This window comes from Tamandua tetradactyla, chromosome 19 (genome assembly GCF_023851605.1).
Source record: "Tamandua tetradactyla isolate mTamTet1 chromosome 19, mTamTet1.pri, whole genome shotgun sequence".
NCBI classification, from domain to species: Eukaryota; Metazoa; Chordata; class Mammalia; order Pilosa; family Myrmecophagidae; genus Tamandua; species Tamandua tetradactyla.
Window position 1 is genome coordinate 62,634,300 of NC_135345.1, and position 25,156 is coordinate 62,659,455.

The following is a 25,156-nucleotide window of genomic DNA, read 5'->3' on the forward strand; positions in this document are numbered from 1 at the left end:
GCAAAAGATGACAAGGTTTGATAATGTCACATCATATCTCGTAATATGCTTTTCAATTTTTCATTACTACAGAGAAAAGAAATCGAAATACCCTGAATTAGAATCAGTTCTTTTCCCGGTATCCTCATTGTTTGTGCAGCCTTGGGAAAAATTACTGAATTTCTTCATGCTTATCTATAAAGTATAAATGAAAGAAGTTAAAGCTTTACAGAGACACTTTCATATTTTACATTCCCCCGTATAGAACCTCCAGACACTCGATTTAATCAGAAAGTAGAGACTATTTGTAAATAGCCTGTCATATCATGTTAAGGAGTCTGGGTTTTACTTTCCAGGAAGTGGGTGGTCATGGAGCTTGAGTGCGGCTTATGAGAAAAGTTGAACTAAAGTAGCAGAAGTGAAGCCGATTAGGAAGCAATACACAGGAGATAAACAGGTGCAGACAAACGCATCGTGTGGGGCTGACTGCTTGTTGGCAGGGAGGGAGGAGAAAGAGATTCAAAGAGTGCTTTGATTACTGATTTAATAATCTTATGACTGATGGCACAGGTTTCAAATATAGGGAATATAGGCAGAAGAGTGAATTTAGGACACGCAAGGCAGGGAAAGAGTGAATTCTCAGAAATTGAAAAGGAGCACCAAAAATATCTGAAGAAAAAAAAAATTCACCCACATGCTTTAACCCCCCACCCTTTCCCATATCTCCTCACTATCTGATGCACAAAAAGACAGGGATACTACTATGAGCATTTCCAAGGTTATAAGGATGTTAATCTGATTTCAGTTTTCCCAGGCTTATAAAGATAAGTGGATATGTGCCTCCTTCTAGCAGATTTGTCAGGAAGAAGTGTTTTAAATGGAAACTAGTTCCTGTTCAAGTGAGTTTTTAGGCTCATCAGAGGCCTTATTTTAGTAATTTCTTATCTGTAGGCATGCTCGCATTTTATTTTTATAGCAGTCTGCTTTGAAGTTGTATGTGTGTTTTAGGAGAAATATGTATATAATTTCATGTATTGTTTGACTCCACTCTTTCTCCACACCAGCATGAAGTCATTTGGCAAATTTTGTTGAATGTTCCTTTAAAATACATCCAGAATTCAATCTCCTCTCATTACCACCCCTATTAAGACATGTTACATGCCATAATCATCTCTGGGGTTACTGCAATTACCTCCTTGAAAAGACTTTAACAACCAAGGACAGACCTACCTGTTGTTTTCCCCAGGATCTGTTGTTTCTGGTTGTGTTCCTCTTCCCCAGATATCCTTGTGCTATCTAAAATCCAGCAGGCTTCATTTTTTTCTATAGCACTGTTAATATTCCACGTACTATGTGTTTTACTTATGCATTGACTATGTTTCTTTCTATGAGAACGTGAATTTCATAAGAGTAGAGATGTGCCTCTTTTACATACTATTGTATTCCTAGAACATGGAAAAGTAAATGGCACAAAGACATGCATTAGTAACCACTGAATGAATTTGTTGAATACCTTACTAAAGGCCAGATATTGTGCTATAGATGATGGGATCTGAAATTTCAGACTACAATAGGAAACATTTTTAACAAATGTGAGAGGCTTCATGTTTTTCTCTGTGTATGTACACCTAAAGTTATGAAACCTTAAAATTCCAAACTATTTACATCTCCCCACTTTGATATAGGAGGAAATAGCTTGTGTAGCAGCCCCCTTTTTACATGAGCATAATGAAATTCAGAAGCATAAAGAGGTTTGCTTACACAGTTGTTACTTTGAAAATGGTCTTCTAATTTAGAATATATTTTTTGAAGCAAATATATACATGTAATTCTAATCTCATTTTCTCTGACTACCTCCATATACATAACTATCCCCTTAGACATTCCATTTCTTTAACTACTAAAAATCAACAGATGTTTCTGAACCATTATCTGTCTTCAGGTAGGTTTCCCACAAAGCCAAAACTATTGTTCATATTTGTAGATGATTTTGAAATGTGGTACAATTCCCAAACTATATGTTTTCCTATTTTTAGTTTCTTATAATGAAGAACATTTTAACTAAGCTGCTTATGAATGTAATCTGATGATATAGCGAAATAAAGATCATCATATATTAGGAATAATTTTAGTGGATGGAACTCCAATGTGAAGGAAGAAAAGTGGATTTTACAGTGTTAAGTGGTTTCTTAGTGCTGAGTAACATTCCTGTGTTGAAGCCAACTGATGAAAAATGAAACTGAGAATTTGATGTAGGACATTTTACTTGTTTGCCTGAGAAGTTGTTTTCTTTTACTTGGAATTCTAAATTAAAAACTTGTAAAGGCCAATGTGTGTGGGTCTTTATTGTTTATTTCATTGTGAACTTTTTTGTATTTTATTTCTTAACTGTTTTTGTTTGTATTGATTGCCATATGTCTTAGACTTAGGAGCTTTTGGATATTTATGGCATAGCTATACCTTTTTGAGGTCTATGTTGTGTTGTCTGATATGTTATTGCTTTTAAGCTTTTAAATAATCACATATTATAATTACCCATAAAAAAATCGAGGCCCTAAGAGATGATGACTATATCCTGTTTCCTACAATAGTGGAGGTTCTGATTGTCATTCCAGGACCCTTCCTAAGTCCTAACCCCTCCTATATCTCCAACTCTTGGCTGTGGATTATTGAAGTATCTCAAAATTATTTCATATTGCAAGCTTTGCCAGTAGCCCATGTACTTCCTTTGCATATATATATATATATATATATATATATAATATGCAATATATATAATTTCTCAAATTATATACATATATTGTATATACATATATTATATATCAAATTATATACATATACATATATAAATTATATCCATATATAATTTGAGAATTATATACATAATTTCTCAAATATGTATCCAATCTGTTGTGAATAATGCAGCATAGTTCATTTAAAAATAGTAAAAATATTATCATTTGTGGAAATTATAATTTTTCATTATAGTCCTTTCAAATTAACAAACACTAAAACTGTAACTACTAATCCATAGTAGAAGGGTATTTTTAATAAAAATAAAATATTTATATCACATTCATATTTATTTCTAAGACAAAATATTTAAAAATATACTTTTCTGGAAATGGGGCAAGCTGGGAAATCTATAGCTGTAAATGATCACTAGAAAGAGGCTATTTCTCATCTCAGTAGTGAAATATTTTACTGCATTGAGATGTTGGTAAGTTTAGAAAATTGGGGGGGATTTACTGAAACATAACTTCTCGGAAAATTTAATTGTATAAATATTATTAAATAAAAATTTTAGATTTAAATATTATCAAAGTATGAAGTAGTTAATGCAGATAGTCCTGAAAGAATGTCCTCTTCTTTCAATTGTAAATATGCTTTGAACTGATCCTGAAATAACAAATGTTCACTTTGTATAAAGAAGGAGAAAAAGTGTTGAGAAATTTAACAATCATGATTGTCTTATATCTTTGTGGTAATCAACTGCATTATGAATCCTTCGATACAGTTCTCTACATTTATGCACACCTGTAACTACACAACTAATTGTTCTAATCTTTTTATTTCAATTTTCAATGTGGAATTTTTTTCAGGTTGATAACAGAAGAATTACTCTGTTATTTTTAAAGGCTGTCTAGCATCACATTGCAGGGGTCCATTTTAATACGTTTCACCAGTCTTTATACATTAAAACGCCCCATGCTACAGACTTTAAAGTGAAATAATTAATTACTTTTAAGTATGGAACAAAAAAAGACTTTCAATGTGTTCCAATCAGATTTTTTTTAATAACTCTGCAATAAACTTTATAACATCTTAAATATGAAGGGCTTTGCTTTAGAGAAAGGAACCCGAAAGAATAGTAAGTCAGATGTTGTTGCTTGCCTACCACAAACCCATCCTCCCTCCCTTCCACCCGTTCTTCCTTAGTAGCAAAACCCTGATTTGTTAAAATCTCATGTAATGGGCTATGTGCTTCGAAGAAAGCTGGGTGCCTCTCTTGCCCTAAGGTGACGCACCTTCACTAGGCACCACCAATCATGGGGACCGCATTCCCCTTCTGGTATTTTCTCCAGCATTAATTAAGGGTTAATGTGTGTAGTGGCTGGTGTGTAGAACATTCTTGCTCTTAAAATGGAATTCAAGATAAGACTTGACCTCTTCTGGTCCTGTGGCTTCTGACCTCCATGTGACACCTGGAAATGTAGTGACTATATTGGAACCATAAAGCAAACTCCAAGAAAATTTCATAGAATCTCAACCACAGTTCTAACCTTGTTAAATCTGAATTAAGCAACATGGAACCAACCCACATTCCAATTTTTAGTATAGGAGAAGATACAACCCTTATTTTTAAGACACTTTTATTTGTATTTTCTGGTTTTTGCAACCTAAAGCATTCTGCTACAAAAAGAAAATCATTCCATTTTTCGGGGATTTATTGCTTCCTCGTGATACCATAAAATGAAGCAGATAGGATATCTGGTAGATGTGTCTTTATCAGAATTTATGACTGGACTTAATGCCACAGAACCAGGCCAACTGGCCCATGTGCCAGAATGAGAGTTGAAATATGAAAAAGAAGAGGGACCCATAGGAATTACTGGTCTTCAGTCACTGGCACTTAGGGGATTTCTTTCATGGTTTGTTATGCTACAACTACGTTTGTTGTGTTGTACTTATAAAGCAAGAAGATAAAGAAAATTATTTTTATTTTTACAGAGTTAGACACTCTAAACTTCATTTCCCTCTGCTATGTAGTCCTACTTGGAAAGCCTTTTATTTTATTTTCCCTAAAGACCAAGTACACATGTTCAGGCATGCATGTGTGTGTATGTCACATGTGTGTACATACAGTTATTCATTTACTTTTGTTTGGCAAAAGCAGTGTGAGGAAGCCAAAGGCACTTTTCTTTGTTCGTGTTTCTCCTTTTATGGGTTTTCTTGTTAATGAGTTTAGTATTCAAATGTTAGTAAAATTCTCTCTTCCTCCCAATTCTCTTTCCTTAAGTTTAATTTTGCTTCTTTTTTTGTCTTTCTCATACTAGCAGTCTCATTTGAAAATACCACTTACTGACAAGAAAAAAAGGCTCAACTGAATGATTCAATATGATGACCTTCATCTTAGACCAGTCATGCGCATGGGCCATTTTTGTAGATTAGGGAAGAAAAGAATGCCTTGCAGCAACCTTATGAACTATAATGAATTAAGTCTGTCTCTTACTTAAAGAAAAAAGCAGAATAACATGAGTAGTCATGAAAAATAGATTCAGATATTACTGTCCTAATTAACTCTCAGTGAAATGAACATTATCTCCATTTAAGAAAAACACATTTATAAAACCATATGCATATAAAATATTGTGCCTTTATTTTTATGAGACAATGAGCCACACTGTTTGCCACACTGTCATGCAATTAATGCGGACACACTCTATATATTTGGTTAACCATACATGTGAGTAAAGAGATTTTAGCTCTGAAATGCTTCCATAAGTAAATGTAATAAACTAATACAGATGCAATTCCAGTTATGTTTAAATGACAAGTTTTTAATAATTCTCTTTTGCTTTTGTTATACTACTCAACCGCCTGAAGACTGCAGCTTGGAAATCACCAGTACAGAACCCAGGATTGATGTTTTTTCCAAGCAATATTTGTGGCCACGTTAATTTGAAAAGCGTATGTCAATATATTTTAGATGAATGTTTCTATAAATTGTGAGACACAACTAACAATTTTATTTCTGGAATGAACTCCATAAAATTCACTGGATATCAAAAGATAGTTGTGATAATTTTTCCTAAATATTGACCAGATATGTATGGAATATTTGCAATTGGACTTCTTTGCAAGATAACATTTTCAAATATATTTCTATGTTTTCAGAATACTATATCAATTTTAGAAATTCCCAGGAATAAATCCTCAAAGTTCAGAATTTGTAAATACAAATAGTAGAAGAATCTGAAGAAGTTTCTATGTTAAAGATTACCACTGAAAAAATTTTAGAGTGTAGGCAAAGAATACATTTAGTAATGCAGCAGAGAATAAGTATTTTAAGTTGCATTTTATCAAACTGAAATTCTTTTTTTAGTCATTGAACAGAAAGTAAAAACTTTCATTTGTTTATAGAAAGGTATGATAACACCGAAACAAATTCAAATATGAATCTATGAGGTTTCATTAATCATTTCTCAAAATTTGGTATTTCTTATCTTATGGGGTTATATGCAAGTCCAACTGCAAAATGACATCCCAATTTCTGTAAAATATTTTAAAAATCTACCTTTAAACTTGTTCAGGTTGATCTATTTCATTTTACCACATCTGTAGCAATAAATTTCATGTGCTAAATATTCCATTGTGAGGAAAGGAAAACAAACAAGCATTTATAGTGTCTTTTAGACAAGTTATACCCCATTTATTTGTATTGAGGGATGCTATAGAAAGTGGAGCTATGTCTTTCTTTTATTTTTATTTATTTTTTCACACCTTTCTTATGAGAAATAAAAGTATACATTATGGGGACAACTGACACCTTAGCCGTACTTTACTGCTGTGCCACTCACCTGACCAGGTAAATGTTCTTCAAGGTGACCACCACAGGAGATACTGTTTTGGGGAAGTCTTTTTCCCTTAAGTAGCTGAATAATAGCCCTCTAGTGAGATTGTCATCCCGAAACCCATATCCTCTGACTGTTACCTCATGTGCCAAAAAGACTTGCATGTGTCATAAAGTTAAGGATTTTAGAAAGGGGAGGTTATCCTAGATTATCTAGAAAGGCCGGAACTACAATCACAAAGGTATTTTATAAGAAGGAAGCAAAAAGGTCAAAGGAAGAGGAAGGCAGTTGAACCCAGCGGGAGGGAAAGGTGATGTGGCGCAGGCCCACAGGCATGGAATGAGGACGTACTCGAGAAGATGAAAAAAAAAGGTTCTGGATTCTTCCCTAGAGCCTCCAGAAGGAGCCAACCCTGCCAGCATTTTGGCTTTGTCCCTGTAAGACTCATTTTGAAATTCTGACTCCCAGAACTATATGGAAATAAATTTGGATTGTTTTAAAGCCACTAAATTTGTCTTAATCTGTTATAACTTCAGTAAGAAGACTGTTACAGTACCTTAGTTTCTATATTCCTCCTTATTCATCACTTTGGTCATGTTTTCATTTGAGTGCATCAAGTTATATTTCTCTGATGTGAGGAGTGCCTCTGAAATAGCATATTAAAGAATATGGAAAATGTAAGACTTAGGAGTAGAGAATCATTGTAAATCAACATAACTCAGTTTACCTCTTACGTTGTTTACAGTGTTCTCTGGAAGGTCCTTTAATGCTTTTTTTTTAATTCTTTTTTTGGGTCCTTTAGTACTTCTAATCTATGATTTAAAATGGATTTTCTCAAAAGTGAAAATAAAAAATTAAGTGCCTATTGCTTTTCTTAACCGTAAGTTATAAGTAAATTATATCACAAATTGCTTTATGAATGGCAAATGTATAGCTACAACATAAAAATGAGATTTTTGTTTTTAGCTGATGATTGATTTCTTTGTCCTCCTGACCACTTAGTTCTCTTACCATTTGAGATCTTGATGATTCCATTATGGCTTAAATATTCCACCATTAAATAGTTTCCTTAGCCTTTCCAGCTCCTACATCCAAAATGAATGCTGTGTTAGCAGGTTTTAGAGTGACAGGCAGTGAGAAATAAGGAGAGTGCTGTCTTGTGCAGGGAAAGGAAAATTAAAACTAGTTATCCTTATCACCTAACCATTTTCAGATCTTAAACATTAATGTAATATGATTATGGTATCTTTTTTTGACATTAACAGCCAAATATCTTTATAATATTTTTTTTTCTTAAAGAATAGTGTTTTCCATAATCTGACTCAACCTGTCTGGATAGATGATTTAAACAATCCAAACACAGGGAGCTCACAATAAGAATGACAGCCTTTAATCCTGTATAGCTTAATGTAATGCCTGGATACATCCCAGAGTATATTAAGCAGATAATCAAAAAGTATTGGTAAAGTCCCTTAAGGGATAGGAGAAAAAGTATGAAACTATTAAACTTTACCACTAGGGAAACCCCGGATACTGTGTCAGACATTAGGGATACCTAATCAACAGGTCAAGCCCTTGATTTGAGGCTAGTTCTTGTGACGTATGTAGTGTAGAAGCTTAGCCTACTTATAGGTATGTCTAAGAGTCACCACCAAAGGAACTCATTTGTTGCTCAGATGTAACCTCTCTCTCTCTCTCTAAACCCAACTCTGCAAGTGGAACTATTGCCCTCCCCCCTACGTCAGACATGACACCCAGGGGTGGAAGTCTGGCAGTGTGGTAGATGACTCCCAAGGATGAGCCTTGCCCTGGCGCCATGGAATTAACTATGCCATCCTGACCAAAAGAGGAAAAAGAAGTGTAACAAATAAGGTATCAGTGGCTGAGAGAGTTCAAATAGAGTCAAGAGGCCTCTCTAGAGGTCATTCTTATGCAAGTTTTGGTTAGACATTGCTATCTATCGTAATTTGCCAAACTTCAACCCAAACCATTCCAACCAATCCTAAAGAACACCTAGGGCCATATGTAATAGTCTATAAAGGTTCCTTGCACTGGGGTAACTTTTCAGAAACCTACAACCTCTGGATAGGAACCTGAACCTGGAGGGGCCAGCCTCTCTAGAACACCAACTAGTTCCATTCCCCTATCCCATATACTTGACAGCCCCTTCCAACATGAAAAAGTTAGAATGGGCATAGCCCAAATACCCCTAAAGAGTGGGATAGAAAGACCAAGTTGATAGTGGAGTTATACAGAGAAGGTAGGATTTAACAAATGAGTATGATGCTGAATCATTATATTGGTATTTCTTTTTGTCTCCAGTACCTTTGAGCAACTAGAAGTAAAAATCTAAAATTGTGGAATTGTAACTCATACCAAAGTCTGAAATCTTTTCTACAACTAATTGTTGTGATGTACTTTGAAATTTATTGCTTTTTGTATATATGTTATTTTTCACAAGAAAGGAAAAAAAAAGAGAAGGAATATAACAGAGAAGGTAAAATTTAACAAATGAGGGTGACTGCTGAATCATTATACTGATATTTCTTATGGTCTCCAGTGACTTGGAGCAGCTACAAGAAAAAAACAAAAAATCGTGGAATCGAGAGAAAAATCTGCTCTATAACTCCTTGTTAAAATTTACTTGGAGATTTATTGCTTTTTTTGTATATATGTTATATATCACAATAAAAAATGTAAAAAAGAAGAATAGTGCTTTCTTTTTAATGTGATTCAAACAGTGGTTTGTCATCTGTTAGATGCTGTGAACTTCCTGGGTGTAGTAACTGGATGTGTGTTTCCTCATCACACATACTTTCGTATAAATTCTGTCTGATAAGAGCTAATGTAAATTCATATGACTACTTTGCTCATAAGAAGACACAGAGCTCCTTTTCTTTTCCTTTTTTTTTTTTTTAACTATCTTACCTGTCATTTAAAAGCCAGTGCTCATCAGTAGTGTTTTATACAATATTATGGCTGATGTGTCATTAGAGAACTTCTTTAAAAATCCCAGGAATGGCTTGTTTGGACTTTAGTGTGTAATAGTAAGAGCATGTGATTGAAAGACTTATTAATAGAGAACCCCTGTGGGTCACCCTCCCAGTGCATAAAGACTAACAGATTTTTACTGTAATTATCTTAATGGTACCGTGTTAGGTCACTGGTGCTCTGGAACTAGCCAACATCCTCCTTATGTCACTTGGTGAGAAATTTAAAAATATATATAATTATTTAGGGTACATTTTTATATGTTTCATCTGTGGGGTAACTATACCTAAGATAATAAACTCCTAATTTTTATTTGGATAATGGGGGTGAAAACTTATAATGTATTTAGCAGAAAATAAGATGCTGACTAATTGATTATATATTTGATAAGAGCTTTTCTGAGTAGTTGATATGCATTTTAACCAAGCAATTTCATTTTTACTATAAGCTGCAGTGGCAAAACAGGAATATTTTTTGCCTAGCAATGCCTCTTTCATTCTCAAAACTTAGGTAATTTTGACCCTATACTGCCATGAAACCACACAGGAATGAATGATTCTGCATCCTTTAACTAATTCTGTGATTATATGTATCTTCACTGACAATCTTCCTATGACATCTTTGTAAATTAAACAACATTGCTATGTAATTAGTGCTAATAACGAATAGATTGCAACATCTTAAATAACATTATTAGATAAACGTCAAAAATGCCAACTATACTTAATTTGGAGGTTCATAAGTGGATTCAGTTGAAATTGCCTGTTTTTTTTCTCTTTTGCAAAAGTCGGTTAAGTAAATATCCATTCATCCTATTACTTCTTCTGCCTTCTGCTCAGAGATTGATCTTTTGGATCACTGCATGCCAATTTAGACTGAGAGGGCCTGGTTATGTAATGTAGATTTAAATTCCACTTCAGAATGCCTGATCCAAACATGACTGAATGAACCCTGGGCCAATCTGAAATTTCATGGCTGGTCTCAACTTCATCAGCTCATCACAGTTCTCCAGAGGACCTATCAGGGTGAATTAAATCAATTTAGAAAGTGACCATGAAATTAATGACTCATTTTTTCATAAGGCAACAAGCAGTATCACGATTTTCAGGTCACTGTTTTTGAAATCCAGTGACTATCATTTGATCCCTGAGAGTCTGAAAAGACATTTAACATTTCTATATCTATTTCCTCCTCTGTGAAATCGAGGGTAGTAATACCTCAAAAAGAAGTAACTAGAAGATATATGTCAACATGCTAAGTTTTTAAAGGGTATACAACTGTGGGGCATGCTCCTATAAATGTTGAGTTGATCTTAGTATTTTCTAAGAAAAATAGTTTGCATGCAACAAATAACATAGCATTTTTTTTGGTCACGCTATTATTTTCTCCTTTTTCTGCCCTGAATCTAAGAATTTTTGTACTTTTGTCTGTGTCTCACTCCTGTGTTGTTTCTCTCAAGTGGATTCAGTCTCTTTTGACTGAAGTAGTATTAATCTGCCCTTAAACAAAGGTCTAATGTTAATAATAATTATAACAACAAATAAAAATTATAGCTTTCAAACTTAGCATGTATGATACTTTATAGTTTTACTAATGAATTTTTTAATAGGCCTGTTAACTTTGTGAGGATCCATGTCATATATGTGAAAATTGACGTTCCAAGAGCTTTCTTTGAGAATTCTAACCATCTGGTTTGTATCAGGGTCACCTGCTTATACTTCTCTTCAAAATTGGCTAATGTCAGTGTGGAGATGTTCTTTTATCATTTAATGAAAATTGTATCTCTGTAATCCCTAGTTTTTGTAAGACGATAGTTTTTTTTCCTTCGAGTATTTGTGAATTAGAATGCATTTGATCCTATTATTGCAATATTTTCCCATCTTTTTTTTACTGAGTATTTATAAAGTCACTTTAATATTAGGTGTGAGAACTACTTTCATATCTGAGTTTATACTTATATTAAAAGTAAACAATAATAACACTGAGTTTAAAACACATGAGATCATATCTATTATTGTTGTTTTCACCTTTTTAGCTATAATGTTTTAGAATTAATTTGTTTTTGACAATTTTAATATGACTATAAAAGGGACGCTTGTTATGGGCAGGCAACGATGGATGGCGCAGTGGCAGAATTCTTGCCTGCCATGCCGGAGATCCTGGTTCAATTCCCAGTCCCTGCTCATGTAAAAAAAAAGGTGCTCTTGTTGTGAGTTCAATAATCTTTTTATCAAACATTAAAGCTCATTTCATTTTAACTTATAGTGACTGAAATCATAAAAAAGAGGATGGAAACTTTCAAACTCCTGGCATCAAAATAGAGCTAGACTATAAAAGATCAATACTCTAATATTGTACAAAATAATATTCCAGAGATGGAGTCAACCTTCCTCTCTTTAATTTTTAAGAATCATACTCTATAAAGAGTGTTTTTTGTAGAAATAGTGAGTGATAAAATATTAACTCATTTTGAAAAGTATATTTTAAAAATGGTTTTTAAGTATAAAACAATGAAATGTGACTGCAAATATATGATTGTTATAGCACTAGGCACGTACTTCTTCATGTACACTATCTCATTAGTCTTTCTTGACCCAACTTAGGTTAATATTAAGTGAGATATTTGAACCTCAAAATGCGTCTAATATTTACAACAAATAATTGTTTTTAAATTTTCTTACAGATTAATAATTAGTATTTTTATAACTTCAATACATAATATGTAAATTTGTTTAATGTACATACTTCTACATATATTCGATAAATATGAATAATATCCATATTTTATCTTTAACTTAATCTATGCACACATCATCATTTCTAATCTTTCTTGATTCAAGACAAATTTCTGTGACACAAATAGTTCCATAATTGTAAAAAGTAATCTTCATGTTCTAATAAATGATCAATAATCTGATCTGTTGATATCAAATTGTATGGTTTCATTAATAAAATATTTGTAATTATACATCTATATCTAAAAATTATAAGAGTACAAATTAAAAAACAATAGTTAAAAATAATTTCTTCTATGGCTTCTAAATGTGAATTTTATTGCTAGAGCTATAGTAATTAGAAAATTCATAATAGGGATTGTAATACATGTAGGCCAAGAGAGAAGACATTTTATATATATCATTTATTAGGATATTCACAGAATATTTATGTTTCATGAGATTTTCTTGTTGATGCTGCTTTCATTTTTCATTATTTCTCCCTTGAATGCCTTCCTGATAATAGCTAATTTTTGTTTAAATTGGCAATTGCAAAAATAACTTTCATTAGGAATTTAGGTAGCTGCTCATTGTGTAAAAACTTGAGATGAAATCATGAGTTTATTTTTTTTTAATGTGTGACATGAAAATTATATTTCTTTAATGGCTAGAAACAAATCTTTTAATTCGAAACAGCCTCTTCAGATGGATTTTGTTTGTAATAGAGAAGTACTGCTATTTTTTTAAAAAGTTTGAGTACCCTAAAATATCAAGCTACCTGATTTGCAGTACATGTGTGAAGACACCACATTTACATTAATGCCATTACATACAGTTGTCTGATAATCATTCTGAGATACTAATCTCCACAGGAGAACTATAAAACATGTAGCCCTTCAGGATTAACTGTTATCCTAAACTGCTTGATGAGTATGGAATACTGGCTTTTATTAATCTTTCAGAAATTATAGAATATATTTTCCATTTAAGGCATTCATTAATGAATCAATTTTAATTTAGAGACTAAATAAAATCCTCATTAAGCCTGACAGACTGTAGCCTCAGGTAAACATAATCATTTTCACTCAATCAAAATAAGTGCTGCTTTAGATGCTCCTTTGGATGCCAGGAACCTAGCGAGGATTTAGATGCATAGGCAGGAGAAGGCAACAACTTTAAGGAAGAAATAGAAAAATCTAGGCTTGAGTAACTATATATTTCTGACACGAATACGCAAGAACATAAAACGGAAAACCTAGAGAGTCTCATCTTTTACACTTAGTACCAGTAAGAGTGGGGAAAACCATTATATTTTATGGAAAAATTTACTTTGGGAAAACTATTGACACTTGGAAATTTCTGAGTAATATTCACAATAACGAGGCAACTCCGTACTTGCTGTCTTTTTGTGGTTAAGACTTAATTCAATCCACTTTTGGTATATTACCCCACAGTTAAATCAGTTTGGTCCTGTTTAGCCTAGCTACCACAAAAGATTCCTGAATTGGCATTTCTGTTTCAGTGGTGGTGTTTGATTGTTCCCTTTGAGAAGTTGAAGTTATTGTTTTGAATTGTAGAATATTGGCATTTATGATCAGTAATCCATGAGGTTGGTACCATTATTTGGTCAATATAAAAATCATAAAAAGCAATTCTTGAAAATGGTTTTACTTATGGGGTTTAGTAACATCATATAAATTTATGTAAAGTAAATTTAGATATTATGTATTTTAATAGTTCACTATTTACATATTTAGTGAATTTTCAGGCTTGGCTAAAGTGTAGCTTTTTTACTGTGTTTAAAATGAATGTCATGATAATTAGCAAATTTACTTCACAAATATTTTAATTCTGGTTATGTTTTGTTAAATCTTTATATTTAATGGAGTGGGCCATTCCTATCAAATAATCCATTTTACCTGTCTTCACATTGGTGATACCTTGTTGGTTAATTACAGCAATATTTAATTTCTAATTGTAAACCATGCTGTATTTGTTCAAATAATAAATCAGTTCCTATTAGCAAACTGAATGAATTTATTTTTATATATATATTTTTTTTATTAATTAATGGAAAAAAAGACATTAACCCAACATTTAGAAATCATACCATTCTACATATGCAATCAGTAATTCTTAACATCATCACATAGATGCATGATCATCGTTTCTTAGTACATTTGAGAATGAATTTATTTTTATGTCTCATTTTTAAAAAAATATGCTACAGATATTTCCTTAATAAGCCTTAAGTCCTAGTCAACAAAAATACTATTTAAATCTAACAGGAACTAAAATCAGTATTGTTGTTGATAATATTTTAACTTTACATGAATTTAATATTTTTCTGTTTTCTTTTCTTTTGACTTCAGATGCAATAATAGAACCCAGTGTGCAGTGGTGGCAGGTCCTGATGTTTTTCCAGACCCGTGTCCCGGAACCTATAAATACCTTGAAGTGCAGTATGAATGCGTTCCTTACAGTATGTATATTCTTATTCTTTTCTTGTAAAAGGAAAAGATATTAAGTTTTGTTTTGCATGGATTTACTATTCTCTGTGAAACTATTAACTTATCACATGAATTAAATTTTTAAATATGGCTAATATTAGATTAAGGATCATAGACCCTTGCCCATTCTGGAGGAATTAGATGTTATCTGCATGATCCTGCAGCACTTAATTTTGGCTGTATATTACTGTATATCAATATTCCTAATCTAGAACTCATTTCTTAATGCAAGAAATTAAAAAAAAATGTTTGGAAAAGAAAGTTGAAGGAATGGTATGCCCATACTGCATCCTTCCAGGTCTAAGCAAATGGAAAGCAAAAGTGAATAATATACTGATGTATTTAATGGGATAGGGATTGATACATTTTTAATTTCATAGAAGCAATTACGTCTAGGCTTCCTGTACTATCAACACTTTGAGGATTAGAAATATATTCATCCAGAGGGAGTGGATTAAAAGGAAAATGCAAGGATTACATGAAACAAAACACTCTTCAGAATATGTCTTTTGCATCTTCCAGAAGTATTTTTCTGCAACCTTTGTGTCAGATGGCTTTTATGTCTACCCCTATTTTTTCTTTGGGAATAATGAAGAATCAAACAATCTAAAATGGAACAGTTTCCTGACTTTCCTACCCAAGGGAAGAATTGCAGTCTCAAATAAAAATATTTTTCATCTGATGGTTAATTATTCATGGAATTCCACAGTGAGAAGCACCCAGGGAATCCCGTGTTCTCATATTAGATGTTCAGCTCACTCCAGAGGTAGAATACACCTGGGATCATAAACAAATCCCAGGTTCCAACTTCCTTTGACGTCTCAGAAGAAGCAAAGTGTCTGGGGATTAAGTTAACTGTGCCAATAGAAAGTTCGGGGCTTGCCTCATTCACGCTTGTTAAAGAAGCAGTGCATTACTCAAGATCTCTAGGTATGCACACTTCTGTAATAGAGAGCAATTTAGCCAGCAAGAACTGAAGTGAAATTTAAAAATAATAATGAAAGTAATCAATAGAAATTTTCATTTTTCCTTTATTTTTAGTGTGTTTGATTAGGGAAGGAGTTTAGTGAAGTTTTATAAACTGATCTTGTTATGAAAAACCTTAAGTGTATAGATTTTCTTGAAATCTCAAATGAAGTATGTTTTTACACTGTTTCTTAGGGACTCTCATGGAAAAGATACATCTTCTCCTGACCATTGATTATTCTGTAATGATATTTTAAAGAGATAAAATTTGTATTACATATTGAAAGTGTGACAGTTATATCTGGATTGCATAATAAGGTCTTTCCAAAATATGTGAATAGCTGTTTCCAAAGGCATTTTATGAAAATATTCAATAAGGGATACCTCATTTTAAAGACACTTTTAAGAAACATATTCATATTTTTTATTTTCATATTTTTAAATCATAAGTTCTGTGGTGGACATGTGTAGATTTCATTGCATTTTCTTTTAATTAGGTAATTTTACAGCTTTCTTTTCAATTTTCAGTAATGGTTTGTGAAAGAAATTTCCAGAATTTCTTTTAGAATATCTATTCCAAAATCCTTGCTTCCTCTCTCACCCATTTTCTGAGATGGGCAATTTGATTTGTGACTATTCTATATTAACAGATTTCTGCTAATTCTGAAAATTTAGTGAAAATCTTAGAATGTTTATCTTATTGTTCCATTAAGTAAGAATTATAAGATTATAAACTCAAACTTACCCACTTGTCAATTTATATACCATTTTATTTGTTGTAATATGATCATGTTTGTTTAAATTACCTTTAGTTTGTGTCAGTTGAAAGTATAATGCAGAATTGGGAATTCATTTAGTAAATTTCATATTTTTAAATGAAAATAATCCAAAAGAAAGTATAATCCATAAAATATAACTTTATATTATAAAATATATTATGAAATATAATTATAATAACTCATTTGAAAGTATAATGCAAAATTGGGAATTCATTTAGTAAATTTCATATTTTTAAATGAAAATAATCCAAAAGAAAGTATAATCCATAAAATATAACTTTATATTATAAAATATATTATGAAATATAATTATAATAACTCATTTGAAAGGTAAGTTGGTTTAGTAGAAAGAGGACCAAACCCAGGAAGCCTGGCTTTACAGTATATTCTGCTTACTTACCCCAAACCTGGGACCTTTAGCTTAGCCAAGCTATTAAAATTTTTGTTTCTCACCTAATAGACCTTCCCAGGACTGTAGTAAGACCTGATTTAGATCAACAGTAGCTCTTTTTCTCTTTTCAAGAATAAAACATATGATTTTTTCCAATGCTGAAAATATTCACTTATTTAAAAGAGTTATCATTTATAAATACTTACGCATGCCATTTAATACATGGTAAAAATATTTGTGTACATAATTTTATTTAATCTTCACAAGATCCTGTTATGATTATCTCCACTTGACTGAAAGGAAATTGAAGCCTAATGGTTAAATAAATGTCCCATGTAGAACAAAGAATAGCTGCAGAATGACAGAGCCAAGATTTTGGTCAGCTACGTCTGTCTCTAACGTCTGTTTTTAGTACCAACATTGGGTCGTGCCCTATCTTAGTTTCCTAGAGCTGCTGTAATAAATTACCACAGACCTAGTGGTGTAAAACATCCGTAAGTGGAGACTAGGCAAAAATCGTGGTGCCAGCTGAGCCATGATCACCCTGGAACGTGTGAGGGCGAATCCTTCCTTGCCTCTCCCTAGCTTTTGATGGTTTGCCAGCAGTCCTTGGAATTACTTTTCTGATAGTTGCAACATTTCTATCTTGGCCTCTATTATCACTTGGTATTCTCCACTTGCATGCCTGTGTCCCTTCTCCCCTTCTTATGAGGACATCAGCCACGTTGGATTAATGATAGTACCCTATCCCATAGGACTTCATTTTAACTCAACTAGTTCTACTTTCAATGACCCTATTTCCAAATAAGGTCACATTCAGAGGATTAATACTTGAACATATCTTTTGGGGAGACATAATTCAACCCAAAACATCTCCAGTGATGTTTCCCTTTATGTTTTCATGAGTAATACAATCTTTTTCAATATTTGATTTGTAATTTTCATTAATACAGTAGTCACTCAGGGTGCAAACTTTTTTTGCAATTTTCTTAGTTCTTTGCCTACTTATTTGTTTGTTTGTTTTAAGTGTGTATTCCTAGAGGAGCTGGATCTCTGATGACTTCCCCCCCCCGCCAATACTATGTGACATTATATGCTAGTTTGTCCCATGAAAGTATTACCCACAACCTAGATTCAGGTAGTAATTTGAGAAGTTATTTAAATCATCTGTGTTTTAAGAGAAAATCATCGTACTTAATACGATCTTTATGATGCTTTATAAAAGACCCCTGTTGAATTACTAAAATGCAAAACTTGAGTTTTAGGTGTCAATATTAGTATTTGAACATTTTGTTTTCCTTATTCAACAACTGAATTAAGAAACAGACATTATTAGGTTCTATTTGGTATACATTTCAGCAATATCCATTACCATTATTGATTTAAGACTACAAACATTGCTGAATATTTTGATGCATTTAAGTATCTATGATTGTTTTCTTAATATTAATATGTGGATGAAATATTGTTATTCATATTTTTTATATGTGTTGGGTGTGTGTATTTTCTTGGCAATATTGATTTTTAAAGAGATACTCTTCATGAAAAATGTAAAAAAATAAAATATGTAGGAAAACATATGAATATAGTGAAATGTATTGGGGGGATATAGACCAAAATTCAATAAAAATTCATTATATCACCTTAGAGGAGTAGAGGTAAAAATATCTATGTAAAGCTTATAGTAATTGTTACACAGAATTTTTATGTTAGTAGATAGAAGGGGCAATAGCTTTAGAAGAAACTTTAGTCTAAGTCAACCAAATGATTTAACTTTTTTGTAAAATTGCTACTAGGAAAGAAAAAAAATAGGTCTTTATTAACTAGTGAGGCTACTTTCTTAAAGCATCTTGTACTCAAATTTTTCAGACTTGCTGAAGTGATATTTAATCTTTGTCAGTCTTATCTTTTTATTCCTGTTCTATATTTTCTTGTTTGGGCCCACATATACCCTGTTTCTGGCCAAATTTGGGACAGAGGAATCAATTCTTTTCTCTGTTCTTGTCACACCTTAGTTCTAGTGTGACTTTTATAGTCTTTGTATTTTCTTGTGCAGTTTGATTTTCCTTCGTAGCGGATATTTTCTCTCCAGGAGATGACCCAAATATTTAAGAGGTTAAACCTTACCATTTACAATGCCACATTTTTGTTCTCCCATCTTCATTCTTGTTCTCACCTCTTCCGCATTCCTGCTGACCTGATTTGGAATCGAAATTGTGGCATCTTCAGGTAGAGTTTCCTTCATTTAACCAGATTACAAGATCGATCTGTGTTAGGAAAAAAAAAAAAAAAACAAAACAGTAAAACAACTAACCACTTACTTAGAGTATTTCTGAGCAAAGAATCTTTACTTTGTATTCTGCTGACAAATTGTCTTTCTTCTAATGCACACAATTTCACGCATATTACACTCAAAAAGTGCTTGTCTTCCCTCACAATCCATCTTTTCTCTTCAGTCTTTGTTTCTTCCTTTCAGAAGTACAAAGCACAAGATGCTTATTCTAGCAATCTTTTCTGGTGGGGGATTTTCTTAGGAAGTGGAGGGGGTAAGTGCATAATTTGGAGAGCTGGTAGAAATGAGTGATTAAAACCACCTTTTGTGACAGCACTTACAGACTCACTATTCATATTAAACATTCAAATAGTTGCATGGGTGATTGTCTTTATAAAATGATAAGAAAAGTAAGAAATATTTTAAAACTAGCATTTATGATTAATTAAATAATCAGATAGTTTTGTGGGGTTTTTTTTTTACCATAAGTAAAAAGTACTATACATTCTTTCAGCATTTAAAACTGAAGAGGCATTTACATATTTAATGATAAATAATTAAATTCATTGTTGCAGCTAACATCCATATTAGTGCATATTTTAATTTATGTCTAGTTTAGGTTGCATCTCTGATTTTTCATTTGGTGTATTTTCCAGTATTTATTGTATTGTAGCTGGTTCATGTCAATCATTTAAAATATCTCCCTGGCTTTTGAAGATACTTAAATTTGCAACTCTTGTTCTAGAGTTTGGTTCTAATTAGTACTGATAGATGTAAAAGCACTCTAAATTGTTATTATATATATATATGTCTGCATGTATATTTATTTTCAAAAGGTAGAAATGAGTTCGTATACCAATAATAATTTTATCCAGAGAAGTTTAGCAATGTCTTTTATGGTCATAAAAGTCCCTATGCTAAGTGCTGGTGACAAATAGGTTTTTGTCTTATGGAGCTGGCAGTTTTACAGATAAGGCAAATAATAAACACATGAACCTATATGTATAATAAAGATTGTGATAAAATGCAGGAAGAAAATAAACAGAGTTCCATGAAAGAATAATAGAAGGGTCAGCTAGGGAGGTGAGAGAAAGGCCCCTCTGCAGAAAGGATATTTGAGATCTTAAATGAGAATGAGACAATTGGGCAAAGAGACTGAGGAAGAACTTTCAAAGCAGCTCCAAAGACCTTGTGGTAGAGAAGAAGTTGGCCTGTTCTAATAAGTGATAAAAAGCCAGTGTGGACTGGGACAAAATAAGGTAAGGGAGAATGAATTGGTCAGCTGTTAACCAGCAATGAGTACTGTTCCTACCATTGATAATGAAGCAACAATTTCTTTCAAGTTTATAGGATATATTAAGAATCAAAATAGGTTTACTCAAAGAAATTGAATAAACTGACATTTCTTTATGGATATATATATATATAGTAGAATATATTATATTGTATGCTGGTCTGGAAGGATTATGTACCCCAGAAAAGGGATGTTTTAATCCTGATTCAATACTGTAGTGTGGAAACTCTTGATTAGATTATCTACATAGAGATGTGGCATGCTCAATTGTTGGTGTGACCTTTTGATTAGATGGAAATGTGACTCCATGCATTCCAGGTGGGTCTTGATTAGTTTGCTAGAGTCTTTAAAAGGGGAAGCATTTTGGAGAAACCTCAGGAACATCAGAGCCAACAGAAACTTCAGAGCAGAGCTGACACAGATGCGGACAATTGAAGAACAGAGGGACGGATGTTTGGAGATACTTGGACCCCAGCAGATGTCACCATGAGGTGTTAAGCAAGCCAGAACCTGAAGAGAGCCAAGGGAAGCCAAGAGATGAAAGCCAGCCCCAGAGAAGCAATGTGAGGAGCTCTCAAAGGAACAGAGGCTGAAAGCAATGGCGGCCAAGAGCAAGAAACCAAAAGATGCAAGCCCCATGACTACCCAGCTGATAAAGCGGTTCTAAACCTACCAGTCTTACTTGAATTAAGGTATCTTTACCTGGATGCCTTAGTTTGGACATTTTTATAGGCTTAAAACTGTACATTTATAACTTATTAAATTTCCTTTATAAAATCCATTTCATTTCTGGTATATTGCAATCCAGCAATTTCAAAATTAGAACACGTTATATTACAGCAGCATATAGGTAAAATCAAATCAAATAAACCAAACATTAGATGGCATTGACATCTAAGTAGGAATTCTCTATTCTTACGACAGATTAATAATATGTAAATGTAGTCTTTGATGCCAAGTTCTATTAGCACCAAACAAAAAAAACTTCATGAACTACCAGAGTTTGGAAAATATCTTTTTTACAGTTAAATTTTATTATAGACATAAAGCTTGAAGGGCTAGCTTAACCATGCACATTTTATTTTTTTTGGGGGGTGCGTGGTCCAGGAATCAAATCCAGGTGTCCTGCATGAAAGGTGGACATTCTAACCACTGAACATTTTATTTTACTTGGAATAAAAATTGTCAGGCTCATGTATTAAAATTAATCCAAATAAATTTTTAAAGTGCTCAAATCAAGTAGCATAAATATATGGAATTAAAAAGAAATGGAATCTCAAATTGATTGTGGCAATGAATGCACAACTTTGTGATTATACTGAGATCCACTGATTGGACACTTTGGGTGGATTATATGGTATATGAATAAAACTGTTTTTAAAAAGGTATGGGATATACCATTTTGCTTTTAAATTATGCTATTTATGGCAAGAGAAGTAGTGAAAACTTGTGAAGATGAGATTTTTTTCCAAAGTATTTATTACTAAAATATCTTATAGCAGACATCATGTTGTCTGAGATTATGGAGTTATCTTGTCCAGGTAAAAATATCCCTAAATAAATGTTAAATAAGTTGAGGCGGGCCGCGGTGGCTCAGCGGGCAAAGTGCTTGCCTGCTATGCCGGAGGACCTCGGTTCGATTCCCGGCCCCACCCCATGTAACAAAAACGGAGAAACAGAATACAATAAAACAAGAAAATGTTTAAAAATGTTTCCCTTTCCTCCTTCCTTCCTTCCTTCTATCCTTCCTTCCTTCTCTCTGTCTTTCCTTTAAAAAAAAAAAAAAAAAATAAGTTGAAATACTATATTTATACATTGCATTGTTAATTTTCTTTTATTCCAATCACTATTCTTAAGAAACTAGAAAAAAATCAATTAGTTTAAAAAATACTTCTTTTAGTGATTAAATGAATAGTTAGTGAAGGGAATATATACATAATTTTAATGCTTTCTTTTATATTTTTAAGGAATTTCTTAAGTGGTGGGAGATCACAATTCCAGAAAATATTGTAACATTTAGTCAATATTATAAATGCCTAAAAATATCATAACTACTATTTTAAACAATAAGATACTTGTGTGGTAGACCCAAAATGTCCCTAAAGAAGTCCATTTCCTGATCCCCAGAACCTGTGAAGGTGTTACCTTTCATGTCAAAAGAAACTTTGCAGATGTGATTAAGTTAAGGATTTTGATGTGGAGATTATCTTTGATTAGCTGGGCAGATCCAATCTAATAACATGGGCCCTTTCAGGAAGGAGATTTGAGGGATGATGAGATGTAATAACAGAAGCAGAGATTGGAGTGATGTTCTTTGAAGATGGGAGAAGGGGCTAGGAACCAAGGATTGCCCTTAGCCTCTAGAAGCTGGAAAGGGTAAGGAAGCAGAGTTTCCTCTAGAACCTCCAGAATGAATGTAACTCTGCCAGTACTTTTGTTTTGGCCCTTAAAACCATTCCGAACTTTTGACAAGCAATTTATGTTATTTTGTAATTATTCATTCCAGCAGAAATAGGAAACTAACATGACCCATTATAGAAATATTTTTTGTTTAATTATTTTTATAGACAAAAAAAATCATTGTGTTTACTTAGTATAGGAAATAATAACATACAGGTAGTCATCAACCAGTTTCATTCCTCTGCCCTATAAAGTCAATACCCCTTTGCAGCACAAAGAAGTCAAAATGGTCATTGCCCAGTTATCCCTGAAGATTGAGAGAATAATCCAATGGGAGGGAGTAGGTATAACTGAGAAATTAAGATTTAACAAATGACTATGACTGCTGACTTATTATATAGATATTTCCTTTCAGTTTCTTGTGTATTAGAAAAGCTAGAAGGAAATACCTGAAATTGTTGAACTGTAATCTAGTTGCCTTGATCTTTGATAATGATTGTGTAACTATACAACTTTAACTGTGTGACTGTGCGATTGTAAAAGTCTTGTAATTGTCACTCCCTTTATCCAGTGTGTGGGTAGATGAATAATAAAATAGACACATCCATGAAAAAAAAGGTATAGGTTGTGCTTTCTAAAAAAAGGTTATAATGCATTCCTGATATATTTTTAAAATATAAATATATGAACCTCACTCATGGACAGGCAGCATGTGGGATATGCAGTATGTCATTGTAGATGAAAGTCATTTTAATTATCTATGAGTATATCAAGCCTAAGGGAAATCCAAATCAAAGTTAGTGACTAATAAAATAAATTTTACTATGTTGCACTTATATACTATTTATAGAAAGCAGCAAAAAATGAAGAGTTTAAATAAGGGGTTGGTTTTGAATATATGAGCTATATAAGTGGAATGAATACATTTGATGTTTCCATTTTAAATTGTTATGTCTTTAAATGTGTTGGAATTTCTCACAGTAACTGTAATATTGAATTAAATCCATATTTATGAATTTCCAAATCTTCTCTGTGTATGTTAATTCAATTTCATTTTACCTCTATTTAATGAAAGTGCAGTTATCTTTAAAATAATACACAATATTCGGATGCTCCCAAAAATATGAATATGCCTGGTTCCTAACTTCCAAGAACCCATAATCTCTTCTTCACTCTATCAGTTTCTACATAATCATAGGAGCATATAATCAAGGCTGGGAAGGGCCCACAATACCATTTAGTGCTTAGTAACATTGATTATACATGTATTTTCTTCTCTCTGTGCTCATTCATTTTCTACTTGGATTAGAACAGAGCTCTGTGCAGACCAGAATAGTAAGTGATATGGAGAAAAAGAAGCAGCTGTTTATGCATATGTCTCTATGGCAAAGAAATATTTCTAATTATAGCTTAGGCTCTTTGTCATGCCCCACCACATTTCTCTGTCTCTGCCTTACCACGTTCTGCAAAGCATGAGAGTCTATAACATAGTGGTTAAGAAGGAAAGCCTAACAATGAAACAGGGTTATAGTTATGTTATATGGCTTTGCCATTGACTATGGGTTCCAGCGAAGTTGTTTTGCTGCTCTGTAATGAGTCTCTTCACATAAAAAATAGGGATCATAATCAGTTCACAGAGTTTTTATGGAAATTAAAATGAAATATATGTATAGCTTTGTACAGTGACTGTCACACTAGAATAACTCAGTATGTCATAGCCATTCAGATTAATATGTCTGTTGCTTTCTGTCCACTTTCAAAGTCTTCTGATAACCAGTGGAAGTCTAAGAATCCTAGAATTGTTAGCATTCTGTGGGAACCTTTACTGTTCATCCAGTTTTAAAGACAAGACTTCTGCCTTAATTCTCCATTTTTTGTTTCAGATCACCTCTGGATTTTGGGTCCTGCTCTGAACTATGCAGAGCTGATTATAAGGACATCTGCTATACCACTTACTCTTAACCAATTCTTTCTTATGGTATCACTCTTTTTAACCCAAACAGATAACTAAGATGTGGCAGGCAAAGTGTCTGAATCCACGCTCAGCTAACTGCAGTTTTCTGTGTGTGTTTTTTGCCTCCTAAATTTCCTCTTCTCTTTGCTTCCAGAATTTGGCCCTCTGGTACTGGCAATTGCGTGAATCACACTCAAGCGTACTGTGGCCCTTTGGCATTGACTCTTTATTTCAGTGCTTCCCTTTATGGTGTTACCTTTTGGTACTAGTTTATTTACTCTCAGTTCCGTCTCTTCCCATAGATAACAAGCCTTTCCTCTCCTCAGGTGCT

The 25,156-nt window shown here is 32.9% G+C and overlaps 1 protein-coding gene across 15 annotated transcripts in view; it reads left to right on the forward strand.

Moving 5' to 3' along the window:
- ADGRL3 (adhesion G protein-coupled receptor L3) overlaps positions 1-25,156 on the forward strand; it is an 841,123-nt gene that overhangs the window by 428,959 nt on the left and 387,008 nt on the right. For all 15 annotated transcript variants that reach the window (XM_077136976.1, XM_077136982.1, XM_077136975.1 and 12 more), the window contains one exon: positions 14,632-14,741. In XM_077136976.1, coding sequence (XP_076993091.1) covers positions 14,632-14,741 — 110 coding nt within the window. The remainder of the gene's footprint in view (positions 1-14,631; positions 14,742-25,156) is intronic.